General features: G+C 46.1%; 2 protein-coding genes across 5 annotated transcripts in view; one reads left to right on the top strand and one right to left on the bottom strand.

Moving 5' to 3' along the window:
• Positions 1–6116, top strand: part of LOC144474270 (phosrestin-2) — a 63685-nt gene extending 57569 nt beyond the window's left edge. For all 4 annotated transcript variants that reach the window (XM_078188965.1, XM_078188968.1, XM_078188969.1 and 1 more), the window contains 2 exons: positions 4148–4429; positions 5691–6116. In XM_078188965.1, coding sequence (XP_078045091.1) covers positions 4148–4429; positions 5691–5981 — 573 coding nt within the window. In that variant the 3' untranslated portion in view covers positions 5982–6116. The remainder of the gene's footprint in view (positions 1–4147; positions 4430–5690) is intronic.
• The window catches only part of LOC144474271 (sex-regulated protein janus-A), an 87143-nt gene extending 78969 nt beyond the window's left edge, over positions 1–8174 (bottom strand). Inside the window, exons 1-2 of the mRNA XM_078188970.1 lie at positions 7829–8174; positions 7459–7632 (exon numbers count right to left, since the gene is read on the bottom strand). Of these exons, the coding sequence (XP_078045096.1) occupies positions 7459–7632; positions 7829–7886 (232 nt within the window). The 5' untranslated portion in view covers positions 7887–8174. The remainder of the gene's footprint in view (positions 1–7458; positions 7633–7828) is intronic.
• Positions 8175–15179: the final 7005 nt, after the last annotated feature.

The following is a 15179-nucleotide window of genomic DNA, read 5'->3' on the forward strand; positions in this document are numbered from 1 at the left end:
TTCTGTTCGAAGAGCTCCGAGGATAATCTCATAGACGTCCTGCCATAGGGTCCTGCCTAGTTCAGAATTACAACGTTCACCCGGTAGACCCGCCGCGCCGCTACGCGAGCCAACCAGCTGCGCGTCATTGCTCACTCTTCGCGTAGCTACTTTCCCCGTGAACATTGATTGCAACAGCATCGCGGATTGATGTTTAGTTAATTAATAAATCGCGGCTTCCATCCGCGCGAATAGCGCTCGAACAATCTCGCCAGGACAAACGCAATTAAATTTTAACGAAACCAATAATTTGGGTCGTTTGATAATTTAACTCGTCACGTTTATTATCACGGCTCATGCATAGGGAAACCTGTACCGTGTTTTTCTTTCTATCCAAAACGCGCGTTCGCGACCGCGGTTAGCCGACTTCCCTGAAACTGTTCCCCCAGGTAGACGAACCGCCCGTTCTCGAATGACAAAAGCTTTCGCTCAGGCAGCAATTGGTTCGCGCGATACCGCAAAAGTGTCCGCTAAAATGAAAACAGATAGTTGATCGACAGGTGGGAGAGCGTTATTGAAAACGATAGCCGACTAGCAAACCGGGCGAACTTCGTTTCGCCACCAGATGGCTTCGTTTTTTGTAATATTTCGTTTGGGGATTAAAAGATGAAGAAAAGTTACTTTTTTGTTTTATAAACCATATTGGTTTGTAGTACATGCTATGTATCAGAGATGGCGCTATATGTGAAAAATGATTTTCCCTGTTTTCCTGCTTTTCTGTTGAAATTTTTCCAGAATTTTGGTTGCTATAAACCTTACGGAGCCCGAGACCTTTCCAACGAATGTAAAACCGTGGAAATCGGTTCGTGCGTTCTGGAGTTATAGCGTCAGGAAGGAAAACTCGACTTATTTTTATATAATAGATATCTCGATAATTGAAAGTCGCGGCCCGTGGCAGAGGCGAATCCATTTCAATTTGCGCTAGAAAGACGTGATTGCGGGTCGAGCCAGGAAATTCATCTTGCGATTCTCGGGGACGAGAGAAGAATAATCGTTCGCCGTCAAGAAACCTTGTTTGCCCGGTTTCCCTGTTGATTCCTCGAGTGTGCAGGCCGGCCCGGGCCGTTATCGCGACCACAATCATCCCCGTGGACTGAAATGTTACGCGATGATACGAAAACGCGGAGGACGACCGTGGGCGGCGTCGTTCGAACTCCCCGTGAACGCGCGTCATGAAATAAACATGAGCCGCGTGTGCTCCAGTCGAACCGCGCCCGTTATCCTGGAATCTGAAAGCTTATGGAGTCGACGGAGCCGTAGAACCGCGCCGTCACACCATGAGAGTCGAAGCGCGATCCAACGAGCGTCTGACTGTGCGCCGACTTATACCACTGTGATCGGGGCTAAAACTGTATTTACAGCGGCGACATTACCACGTTGCTTATAAAATCGAAGCGCGTCGATTCGCAAGCGCTGCTTGTAAAATTTACGTCACGATTTTCAAGTGCAAACGAGCTTGCACGGAATGGCACATTTCGGAGTCTCGATCTTGGACATGCGTCATTATTTGCTTGTCCGATGACTCCCGTGAATATAAACTCTGTCTTTCAAATAGAATTTGTACAAAGTTCGAGTAATTCGAGTCCTGTTATTCCTACAAAACGATGTGAATCGACGACGGTAGTCGAACCGTTAAGGTTCAACAATGTAACATAACGAGGTTCTGCACGTTCTAAAGAATTACAGGACGTGCTTCGCGGAGACGGCGAGGACAATAAAAAGTGCAATCAGGCGCATGAATACGGGCGGTGGTTGTAACTCGTTTAATTGCAACCTCCCGGAGTTATGTTCCTTGGAGAACGATCCGCTTGTAAACCGATCGATTTGTAGAATCCACGGTCGACGGGAATCGCGACAAAGTACGCGCGGAGAAGCAAAACGGAGAAAGAAGTTTGCAAAAGATTGTCGGATCATTGAATGGAGCGACGCTAAGACCCTCTTCGAAGTTCAGCTCGAACCGTTTCTGTATGCACAGAGCGCCGGGATCCGTCGAGATATGGCAGCGCCTGTTGCGCCTGACCATCGACGGTCCACTATCACTGGCGCGCCCTTGTTCCCATTCAGGCCGCCGATCCCCTTTCGAACTCCGAGTTACTCGCCGGCAACTCGGAGATGGCAGTCGAAGAATTAATTAAAGATAGTCGCTTCGATCTGGTCGCCTTCTTACGCATTCACCGAACGGCGACCGTTCCGACGCCGAAGAATAATTACATTTACGTTGCGCCTTCGAGCACGCGGGATCTTGGCTTCTCATCTCGACACTGTGCCGCGGCTTTGCTCGCGAAAGTAACGCTCGTAATTGGATAAAGTGGACGGTGCTTTTATTCCGCGGAAACTTAATGAAATGGAGAAGTAATGTTTCCTTTTGCAGACGCCGCTTCCTTTGAGAGTGCATTAAATTGTTCGGAAAGTAATTTCACCCTTCCGATGATATTTATTAAATCTTTCCGTCGATAAAACGCGAACGTTTCGCGAGGTATCCAAGGTTGCCATAAATATGAAAAACATTTCCTTTGCTCTTGAAATAAAGTTCCGGAGGAATGTATATGTATTTTCTATAAATTACGAAACGATCACGGAATTCGCCGATCGACATCGCAGTCGGAGATGATTTTCCAGTCGAAACGCGGCTTAGCGAAGGGGAAGCGAACTTTCCGCGGCGAAGAAGCCAATTAGCGTGAAACTTTGCGCCGAAATAGCATAATGGGCCGCATTAAGCGAGCACAGAAACACGGAGTATTTTGTAAACGTAGAGGAAACTAAGCCCGACAACGGAAACGCGTGCGCGCACCTCGCCTAATCTTGTTGCGAAACCGTACCACCTCGGATCGTTGCCCGCAATATTATGGTTGAACTCTGACCGGTGGACGTTGCATTAACGCAAGAAATAACGCCGGGAATGTATCTGTGCCGCAATCCGTTGCCTGCCATAAGCTCGGAATTCGCGCCGCTATTTAACCATAACTATTTCGCGAATTACAATCGTTCGCTCCGTAGATACTCGATGATGGTAATATCTTTCTCGATTAGCGAATATTATAGAAACTTTCGTGAGTCACTTTATAGAAAAAAATCAATTGCGAGTTTATCTTTCATGTCTAAGTTATCTTGAAAGTAACCTAAGTCCATTTGTCATTTTTGTTACTGCAGTGTATATTATTCACCTAATAATTGCTATAATTTTAATAAGAATCGTAAATTCTAAATCACCAAGCATCGCTTTGTCTAATTAAATAATTTCGATAACTAGCGTATTGTTACTCCAAGGATTCGCGATAGAAGAGCCTAATTTGATTTTGATTTAAAAGACGCGAATAACATCGACATTCAGCAGAACATTCTTCCGCGAGGATTTGCATTTCTCGTGTATCTCGCAAAAGACCCTTCGGAAGTTCCAGAAGGACCAGGTCTTCCTTAAATCTCCCCTAAGTGTGCCAGACAAAAATCTTAATTGCCGGCCGACATACTCAGCCACGGAAACGTATCGCCTCGATTTGAATGAAAAGACCGTTTGCGTTCTGAAAAACCGCGGGCCGAATGCAAATGCGCGGCCCACGTGGAGACACGGACCAGTTTGCGAAACCGTCGTTAAGATGCGAGATCGAGAGAGTAGAGAAAAGATAGCCGGGGAAGTGCTCCGGAGAAACACGCCGGGTAGCTTGGTCCCGTGTCTCTCTGCGGCTGATAAGTAGACCATGGATTTTACGCGTTCACAGAATTTGTCCCCGGGTTCGGATCTATCTCCGAATACGACAGAGCAAAGAAATTTCTTTATCATACCAATACTTATAAATTGGACTGTATCGACATGGAGATCTGACACGCGTCATTCGAAAAAATTATTGTACTGCTCCACCTTCTCTGATAAAACTCTGCTTTTCTCTGCTTAACTCTGTTATGTGGCACAGTTCATTGGGGATCATTGGCGAGTATTTGTTTGGAAAAGAGCTCGATACCTGTTAACTTTGTTCCGACGGTTCGGCAAACATAGCGACGCGTGGGTGGGGGAAACGATCATTTTCGTCGGAGAAAACTCGGCGAACGCGACTCGCTGTTTCGCGGGACCTAGGATTAATCACGCTTCGCTTTAACCTTTCACCTCGCGCAGATCTTCATCGTGCAACACGTGGACGTGTGCATGTTCAGCAACGGGAAGTTCAAGAACGTGGTTGCCCGTCTGTCGTCGCAGGAGGGCTGCCCCATCGCGTCCGGCAGCTCCATGAGAAGGAGTTACACCCTCAGACCGATGAAGGGCTCCACCAAGAATTGGATCGCGTTGGAGGACAGCTACACCAAGGCGGGAGCCAATTTAGCCTCCACGGTCGTCTGCCCTGGAACCTCGCCAGACGACAGGAACGTTTTCGCGATTTACGTGTCGTACTACGTGAAGGTAATAATACTTGCGCCGTTCCGCGACGAATTTCGCTCAGGGGGGAGAAGTATGAAACTAAAAAGGGACCTTCGAGTCATCGCTATTTTCGAACCGGGCCACTTTAGAATTTTACGATTGTCGCCTATTCTCGTGGAAACTCCGGAATTCTCCTGTCACGGACTACTTGCTGAATCGAGCCGAATCTTCTTTTATAGCCAGCCACGAAGTTCGCCCTGTTCATTTCTACCCGATTGAGGAACGAACTTCGTGGCTCGTAGATCGGGTTATAAGTATAAGGGCGATGCGCAAATTAGTCCCCATGAATTTTTAGTTCCTTCATATGGTTTAACAAAATTTTTCGGATCAAAGGTAATTTTAACCACGAAATATCGTGGAGATTGATTCGTGGCCCTCCCTGTACATAAAAGATCGTCTCTGTACGCGAAACGAGGTTTCGCTTAACTAATTTTTGCCCAACAATACTCTTTATTGCCCCGTTACTTAGGAAGTAACTAAAACTCGGTTCAACGAGTCGAAACAGCGTACAAAAACCGTGTTCACATGCCAGATACTCGCTGCCAAACGCTTGTCTGATGCTGGCGACTGCTGAAACGAAATTGCATTGTTGCGTAACCAGCGCAGCGTACTGGCAACGGGATTTTTTGCACAGACTTCCGAAAGGGAAACGGACTTTGATCAGATCTCGTTCTCCGTTTGTCTTTACCCTTCCCATCTATTTTATTGCTTGCAAGTAGATTGTAGATTTTGCGCATTTATGATCAAAACGAATGAAATGCGGAACAGAGAGAGCATCGAAAGAATTTAAGCTCCCTGTTACAATTATTAAGAGAAGCAGATTTTTATGCAATTTCTGTCTCTATGTATTAAATTGAATGTTTTATAGGAACTCGATGAGATAGACTCTGACACATGGAACGAACACCCCGAACAACCTAATACACAATTCGTTTAAAAACAAATGATTTGGTTGTTCAAAAAGTTCGTTTCATATTTTATATAATTCGTTTCATTGAAGTCATATAAAAGATTTAAAAATTTCATTTACCACGAGTAGCTGGGTCACGAAGAGGTGAATGTAACGCAGTCGGGTCTATTTCTATCTCGACAACTATACTAAACATTAGCTGCGACGACTATCTCTACTTCGAATCTCTTTTCTAGCTGTTAACCTCGACCAAAAGTGTTAAATCCTCGACTCGATTTCATCGCGGTTCAGATCAATGCAAATTCTAGACTCGACTAATTCGCTTCTCCGCAGGTGAAATTGCTGATCTCGGCGATGGGTGGCGAGGTGTCCCTGAAGCTGCCGTTCACGTTGATGCACACGAATACGGACCCCGACCTGGTCGGATTTCCGTCGCCGATCGGCGAGCCGGCTAAACTCTTGGCGAAGCCGAGCGACGATGCATCGGAGAATCTCGACAGATCGGAGGACAACGGGCACCGGTACAAAGGCAGCAAACTGGAGCCGATCAAGGAGAAGGCGAAAGAGCTGAGGGACATCGACGTGGATCTGATAGAGCGCTGCGAGGAGGGCGACAGCACCTGAGGGCAGGTGCAAACCGCCGAAGCAACGAGGTCGTCGTCGAGGAGCAACAGCGACTCGAAAAACGTGAAGACCACGAACCACAGGAACTGCAAGCTGGGATTCGACATACACAGGGCTTGGTGCTGCTTCAGGAGGGCTTCTTAGTAATGCACGAGCCTAATTTTATGACATGATAAACGCAAGTGGCAAAACATCGAGATGAACTTCGCGAGGAAGTCTCGCGTATCCTGCGAATACGTTTTCGTCGATGGTTTCGATACGAGATCCTTGTCTGAAATGGGACAGCTTGTCATCCTTGTCTGAGAGCTCTTTGTCTGAAATGGGAAATTCACTGACAGTTCATGCTTTGCGAGACCTATGGTATAACGTCGACGGATATCAATCTAACAGACCACTGTGTTACCACTTTGCCAATGAAACTGAGTAAATCGTTGCGAGACTCCCGTGCGGTTCCTACTCACGACGTTCCTACGGTGAAAGTTATACTGCCCTTCCGATTGTTCTCCAACTCACGGTGAAGTGATTCTGGATCACACCCTGTGGAATCTACTCATCCTGACTCGCACACAAACACGCGCGCACACACGGACACGCACACGCGCACCAAACCCACCTCGGGAGTCAATTGTACACACGAAAAATGATATATACATATTATATATATATATACATCTGAGATCTATTTTTTTAGCTGGCGATCGTCATGTAATTTCTAGGTTTTTATTTGTCTCGACGTGAATGTTCTGTGTAACTAAGCTAAGCATCCTCTAAAGTCACTGTACCTTGTAGGATAGTACCTTTTCGATGGACCGAGAGAAGAATCTAGTACATGCAAGAGATGTACAGACCGTGTCTTTGTTATCGATAATAGTAAGCTACCTGCATACGAACGTGTAACAGTATGCGTGGAACGCACGCCTAATGTTGTGAACAGCTTGTGAATGATTTACTATTAAACGGGAATTTTATGATATGTACTATGGGCTTGATTATTGGAACAGGTTACATTTTCATCCCCGATTAAAATGCGTGATGAAAGTACAGGTAAGAAATTATGTGTTGTAAATTTTAAATTAATAATAGTTTACTATAGTTGTGAGATAATAATATGTCTGGAAATATGTAGAAGAATTATTAAGTTTTCTTTAAGTAAATGTTCACCCATTTCCAGTTTTGTCACAACGCAGAACTTTTTATTTCTCCCAGATGCCATTTAAATTGACGTATTTCAATCAAGCTAGATACCATAATTAAAGCAAAATGCTTGAATTAAAAAATAAATAGATAATAGGTATAATATAGCTACTATGAGCAATTCAGTTTCTAACCATTTTTAAGGAACGTACGTTCCTTATCGGCTATATAATATATATTATATAATATATATATGTTCCTTTAAGGAACATCCGTTGACTAGATGAGCAGGTTATATTAAACATATATACAGTATTAAGAAGAGCATTACAAATCAACTCACCATGGTAGGGACACTTGGCATAACCCCTGACGATAGGTTTTGTTGCTTTAGTGTTTTCATCTTGCACATTAATTAAAATATACTTGAATCTTCCGTGACCTTCGATATCCACATCAGGCACTTTGTTCAAAGTCTCAGACATCGTAGCGTAACGTCTATTGGCTGAGAGAAATGCTGTAAATCAGAATAATAATAAACAGCTTGGTTAGACTGTGTATCAACATAACCTATAATCACTGTAATAGTTTTCGTATATAGTGATGGATTTGATCAGATTAATGAAAAATATATTGACAATCGTTCTCTAGAAAAGAGACTTCATAAAATTGTATCGAGAGAAAGTTGTTAATGCGTAATTTTTGATAAATACCTCTAAATATTGAGAGCCGGCTAGTCACTGCTCCAAAATTCTGGATACTTGAGACCATGTGGAACACACGATAGATGGCCTTATGTTTATGTCCACAACGTAGTAGAATAGGACGACTAAGAAAGACCAAACGTCAATAGAGAGAGACGAACTTAACCAAAACAGCGCTCCTATTTCGTAGAAACGCCAAGCCAATTGATAGAAACTGTATCAAACTGTTCTATTTTTAAAATGGTTTCGTTGTATTCATACTTTAAACGCTTATAAAATAATTGAAGTTGCATATTTGTGGGTGACATGCTATCCCTTAATAGCTATCGATCTATAACTCATCATCGTAGTTAATAATCAAATAAAAATATGCAATGGTAATAAGAAAGTGATACAATTGTGCGAGCTGTATAATTTGGATAAGAGCGCCTTTTGTGACAAGTGGCGCCACTAGTGGTAAAATTGTGAACTAGAATTCAGAGGTACGTACACCTCTAAAATGTGTAGCGGTAAAACGCTCAAACTGGTCGTTAGATTACCGTCACAGCAAATGGTCATATGGAAATGCACAGTGGCGCCATTTAGTGGCCCCGAGGAAAGTAGTTATAGTCAGTAATTTGTCGAACGGTTTGAGCATTTTGCCGCTACGTGCTTTAGCGCTGTACAGACCTCTGAATCTTGTTTCAAAAAATGACCACGAGCGGCGCTACTTGTCAGGCATACACTCGATTTTCAAATGTTATACGACTGCATGGAATTCTCGCATCTATTGTAATATTAATTTATCTAGTTAAAAAATAAAAAATCTGTGGCTACAGGGTGGACAGTATGTTTCCTCACAAACATAGAACTCCGATTATTTTAACACATTATTTTATTGGTTTTTTCCTTAAAAAAAGAATGAACTTGAAATCGGTTGTTGGGTTTTTGGATTCTGGCGAGTAATGACTGGGCATTTCGAAGCGACGATACACACTAATTTGCAAATTGAACTAGCTATGTATATATGTATATGTACATACATGCTATACACGCATATATGTATATATAATATTTATATATATATATTTATATATATATATATAAGGTAGGTATCATCTCTCTCATTTTACTGCATAATACATAAGTAATGATGCATCATGTTTACGATCGTGTTCTTTCGTTCTATAATTCGCTCTATAATTCGTTCTCGCTCGCATCTCGCTTTCGCTCGTACATTCACGCTCGACACCGAACCGGTCGTTATTTTTTTTTTATTTCGTAAATTCAAAGAATAATCGAGAGTTTTATCGTTTACGGGTTTTCTTATCATTTTCGTTATTCGCATCCCTTCTCGCGGCGTACGAGGGCCCCGTTTTGCTGGCAGATGCGGCGATCCTGTCCGCCAAGCACGGGAAAACAGATACAATACAATCGAACGTCCGCGACACGGCAAGCCCGCGAACCCCTTTCGCCCTTTGAAGAGAGATTCCCGATTCGCCGATTCCTGGGGCCGGTTTCTCGCGCATCTGCTTCGGCAACGCTTGCTACACGCTTCACAGACATCGTTCGCGCACACCACGCATCTGTTCGCCGTTTAACTTGACATAACTTCGAACCGGTCGCGAATCCCCGGATCATTAGTGTTAACGCTCGGCAGCGAACTTCCTGTTCAAACGGGATCTACCAACAGCCAATTGAAACGATCGGCGTGTCGTGCTAGGTTCGATAGAGGATTGGTCTTGCTCTCGAAGAAATAGTTGCGAAATATGTGAAAGGAGATCGGCACGATACGAAATCGTGAGAAGCGTCAGCCTCGCGAGTGTCAATACCGATGATGGAAGCCGAGGGATCCAGGGATCCCGCGTTTCGCGCGTGGCGTGCCCAGAGATCAATTGAATCGTTCACATTGAGTACACGGTCATGTGACTAGGAAAAGGCGGGAAACGATGCTAAGACCATCGGCTTCGGAAACAAGTAAACGCGAAAAGAACACACTCTGGGCACGTGGCGCCGAGTAATCGGAAAGATCGCTACCGTTTGGTTATCAGGTTAATCGTGTTATCGCACGTTACTCCTGTCGTTCGCGTTCTCGACGTGGCGCGGACAGGTGTAATAATACATATAAAGGTAGAATCTGCGCTCTGGATCTGCTCTTTTTCCCGTTCTCTCTCTCTCTCTCTCTCTCTCTCTCTCTTCCGCTTTCTCTCTCTCTCTCTCTCTCAGTCCGTATCGCCCCGAGAAAAACAAGTGTTCCTTCTGCATTTTCACGTATGCATACGTCTATGTATATGTATATATGTATATATTTATGTATATATGTATAAGTAATATACAGTAAGTGTACAATAACGCGAAGATTGCCGGGACATTGCGCGAACCGGTTACCATTGTACCCGGGACGACGATAATTAACGCGATTGGGAACCGAATCGGCCGGCGCATTCGGAGGTAGTGGATTCAACTATGATCGTTCGCGCCATTTGTGTGCGCGTTGTCGATCGGATTTCGTGTGAATTTCGACGGGCATTATCCGGTAACAGCGTCGCGCATCGTCGACCGCCAATCGTCCGCCATTCACGCAACTGGCAGCAGCACACGCTTGCGTTACACATCCCTATTATACCCTTTTCTTTTAAAGTTAGTTTAGTCAAAGTTAAAGCTTTCAATGGGATTTTTCCACTTGTTTTCTCTCCTCCTTTACACAACGTATATAACAATGGTACGCGCGACTATTAAACGAGTCTACGGAATTCCATATATCTCGCTCTCTCTCTCTTCCTCCCACCCCCGTGTCGCCCCTTTACTCGCATCGTCCCGCTATCGCTGGCCCATTCGCACTCGCACGCACACATTGTCCCCGTTCCCGCTCGGTTCGTTCAAACACCGCCACGCAACCTGACACGTTCGCCGGCAAGGATTGATCCTCGATCCCGCGGACTGGTATCCACGAACACCGGGCGAACCGCGGATCGCCGGGTTCGTAGCACGGAAAGATCGTAAAGTGTAAACTTCGAGAGATTCGAACACGACTCCGGGATGTGCTATTCGACTCTAGGAACTATTCCTACGAAAAATTAAACCCTAGTCGACTCCGTGAAATCTGTCTAGAAAATTGTAGATCCGCCCAACCGTCCGCGGTTCGCCCCTCGAGGTTTCGGCATTTCCGTTTCCGCCTACGGTTTGCTCTCTGTTACGAAGCAGCGAACCGTCCGCTCGTCGTCCCGCATGCATCGGAGCACCGCGTGTTGACTGTAATTTCGTGGTCGAACGTTGTCTCGAAGCGAGCGTCGCGCGCTTTCCTTCCCGCGCGGAGAACGTGGAACCGCACGGGGACTGTTCGCGCGATCGGTTACCATCGATCTGTCTCCTCGATCCTGTTTTCAACGTCCCGATCGATCAACGGAGGAAAAGGAAAACACGACTTCCGGCCCACCGCGGCCTGGAAAGCGGATTTACACCGGCGATCGCTTCGCTCGACGTTGAAATGTACGAGGTTCAGAGACAAATTGAAAACAAGACCCTCGTATTCGCTAGGAGATCGAGACACGAAGATGCCGCGTTCCAGGCCAGCCTCTCTTTCCTTCGTTCGTTCCTCTTTCTCTTCGTCGTTCGTCCGCGTATCTTTCGTTTCGCGTTCGTAATATTAAGGCAACTCTTGTTACTATTTGACCGACTCGTCGCGCGTTAAGATTTCCTCCTCGTCCGGCCTTCCGTCGCGCGACTTCGGTCTCGATCTCGATTTGCCCCCGTTCTGTACAGCGTCCGACGTCGAACCGAGCCGAGCCGTCGATCGGACGGCGAACAATACATAATCCCTCCTCCTCGCTGGGCGACGAACCCCGTGTGCTCTCGACTCGATTCGATGATCGTCGATCAACTGAACCCGGATCGTTCGACCGGCGTCCAACCGAATGGGAAAAGGATTGTTAACTTCGGGCCGCGATCCACGTTCTCCCCCTTCCAGCCTCATCGATACTATAATTCATCTGTGTAGAGAGAGAGAGATCGATGTAATAGTGTATCGACGAGATTTCGATTATTTGCAAAAGTATGAAACTCTACGGAGCTCCGGCTCGTCGACGAGCCGAGAGATCTAGTGACGAAGTTTATTTCTCATAATTATCTCAACTCCGTTCCCCTTACGACTCCTCCTCCACCTCCATCGACCCTTGTCTACCCAGCTTTCGTGTCGTCTTCACGCATGCGAATCGCTTATTATCGATAGGGCGAATCCCGGAGTGAATCGTTACGGTTTCCACGTGAATTCGTTCGTGCCCAGCGTCTATCTTATATATTTATACATATACACACACGTACCCATATATATATGTATATATATATATATACAAATATGCATAAATACATAAATAACTGATGCATATACCGGTGGATCTGTTACGTGTACATATTTATATGTATATGTGTATTATTTATATATTTATATGTATTATGTATATATTTATATCTATATATATGTATTGATAAGTAGAAAAACTCTTAATCGTAGTGTGTTACTTCGTTTATGGTAACCTCGTGTGTGTTCAACCCTATATCCGCTTCGGTCCTCCTCTCTCCCTCCTCCTCCACCACCTAATTATTACAAATAAATGCAAGTAATGAAATCGTAGATGGATTCGATTCTAAAATGATTCCACGGCGAAGTTCTGTCTCGATCCGAGGACTGGTCGAGCCTCGAATCCGCGCGTCGCGAGAGCACACACACTCGCGGTCAACGTCCGTTATACGTTCTACGAACGGCGAGCTCGTGCGAAGCATTCGGTCGGTCTCCTGTTTGCCAAGATGGCCGCGGTCCTCCTTGTCCTCTTCGTCGTCGAACCCTGTTCGAGTCTCTCTTTCTCGTTTCGGTTACCGTCCCGAGAACACCGCAGAGAGAATCGCGAGGTTTCGCGCGACGAACCCGAAGGTTCCTCGACCTCGCTGAACACGATGACTTCCGGTCCCGGCGTCCACTCGGCAGGCTCCGCGTTCAGATCCTCGGCCGTCGTCGGATCCGAGAAGTCGGATCGTTCGGAGAAACCTATTTCGTCCACGCCGCAAAAGGTGTCGGACGCGTCATCGCGATCGGATTCCGCTCCCATTTAATTCAAGTACACCTCGAAATCTCCTCGCGCCTCCTACGTCGATCGACCGCGTTCGAGCGTGTGTATATGTGTATATATGTGTGTGTGTGTGTGTTTGCATTGCTGCGGTCGTTTATGTATAGTTTACCTCTAGATTTATAATTACATTTATACGTATATTCCTCGATTATAGCTAAAGATCCTTTTTATTCCTCCCTCTTTTTCGATAAGAACTATTTGGTTTACCGCTAGAGTCATCGTAAAGAACTTGGTCATATGCTTGCTTGTTACGACGCTAAAGAGTTTCGTAAGTTTTCTCAAGATCCACCAGACACCCGTCGCTCTCACACGTGCACAAAAGTTACGCGACCGCGCGCGACCATGGAACGCCCTTTCTCGCCGACGCGAACAACGCTCGCCCCCACCCGCGTCGGCGTTAAACATTCTCTTCCGTCAGCCAGCCGCTCGATCATTCGCTCAACGACACAGATCTCGTTTGCTCGCACTTCCTCTCCCCTGGACGCACACACTCGCCATCGTCGCAGGCGCCCCCTCCCCTACCCCCCGAGGCTAGAAAATTGTCTATCGACGCGACGGTCAGGCCGATCCGACTAGATTCTTTGGATTTATCACAGAAAAACATGTTTTTGTTTTAATAATATCCCGTATCCACATTCGCGCCTACAATCCCCGACATCCTCGCGTTCGCCACGGACGAGATTCCAACCACGCGCGACCTCGCGAGATCGATGACCGATCAAGCACTCGCGGGTTAAGCTCACTGCTAACGGATAACATCAGTTTGGACGCACGCGTTGCCATTCGTTGCTCGAGTATACGACGCGAAAAGAATTTTCGGTTTAGGATGGAAAGATCGTGGGAGATCATCAGCTCGAATCGCGGTAAACGCGATGGACAATCGACAACGCGCCGCGTTCAATGAACAGAGAAAGTAGAGAGTTTTACGATTTCCGGTCGCCGGACGGCGAGAGTACTCGCGCGAACGAATGGAAAAACCGTACGTGTTCGGCCCTCGGTCGACAGATACCTCCGCGTGCTAGTCGATCGTTTTTTCTTTTACATTTAAGAATCCTCATTGCTGCGACGTGTACAAACGCGACGGTACCAAACACGAAGGTTTATAAAGCACTTAAGGGAGAACAACCGCGCCACGGTCGTCCTCCTCGTTCGCTCAGCTGTCGTCTCGATCCGACGGGAAACCTGCTCGCGAGAGCCGCGTTTTTCGATCGTCGATAAACTCGAATCGTGAACGAGCGTTCCACTGATATTATCGGCAACGAACGCGTACTCGATCCACTCGCCTAACTCAACGCCCCTCCTTAATTAATCGGTAATCGACGCTCGCCGTTCCTCGGATTCGCGATCAGTCGAGATCACGCGGACGTCACACGACACGACAGATAAGCGTGAAACGATTAATTACCTCTCCGAGATCATCGTCGAACCTTCACACCGAAACGCACACGCATTCGAACAGCTCTCTCGCACACAGGCACACACCGTTCTCTCAACCGGGAATCTCATTCGCACGCGCGCACATTTATTACCGATCACGCGCGCATCCACCTACGCGTAGACGCATTCCCGTTTCATGTGTGTGTATGTATATACGCGCTCGCGGAAAAAAAAAGACGCACGACTTTCTTGCTTTTCACCCTATACGTCGCTTCTCTCTATTTTTCTTCGCTTTTCCAGTTTTCTCTATCCTCCTCCTCCTCCCATCCTCTTCTTTTATATACATTTATGTATGTCGCGTGTGTTTCCGCTTGAAACACCTCCGTACGATTGGCAGTATGTTACAAGTGTTTTTTGTTTCGGCTTCTTTTCGCCCCACGAAATTCTTACGGTTTCTCGCTATAATTATAGAACTCCGATTCGGCTACGCAGACGCGCGCGCGCGCGCGCTTAATCAGCCGTCGATGTGTTTCTCTTGACATTATTTTGTGTGTGTGTGTCTGTGTCCTTTTTATACATAAGTTCGGTGTATTGTATATGCGTGTACGTGTGTGTATGTTTACATGTGCACGCTTGTACGTGTGTGTATTACCAACAGCGCGTACGTATATCCATACGATGTTATACATACAGAATCGTATAAGTATACGTACAATAAGAGTTGCTATTGTTGAAGCGAATGCGAAGTCCGTCGACCCGCGCGTGTATATCTATAGCTTGTGTCACCGCGTACGTGTCCTCTATTTTCTGCGTGTAGCATGTACATGTACAGTTTACGTGTGTATCGATTGATCGATGCCTTACCGTTTCTTTTCTCTCCC

The sequence above is a fragment of the Augochlora pura genome, chromosome 8, assembly GCF_028453695.1.
Source record: "Augochlora pura isolate Apur16 chromosome 8, APUR_v2.2.1, whole genome shotgun sequence".
Lineage (NCBI taxonomy): Eukaryota > Metazoa > Arthropoda > Insecta > Hymenoptera > Halictidae > Augochlora > Augochlora pura.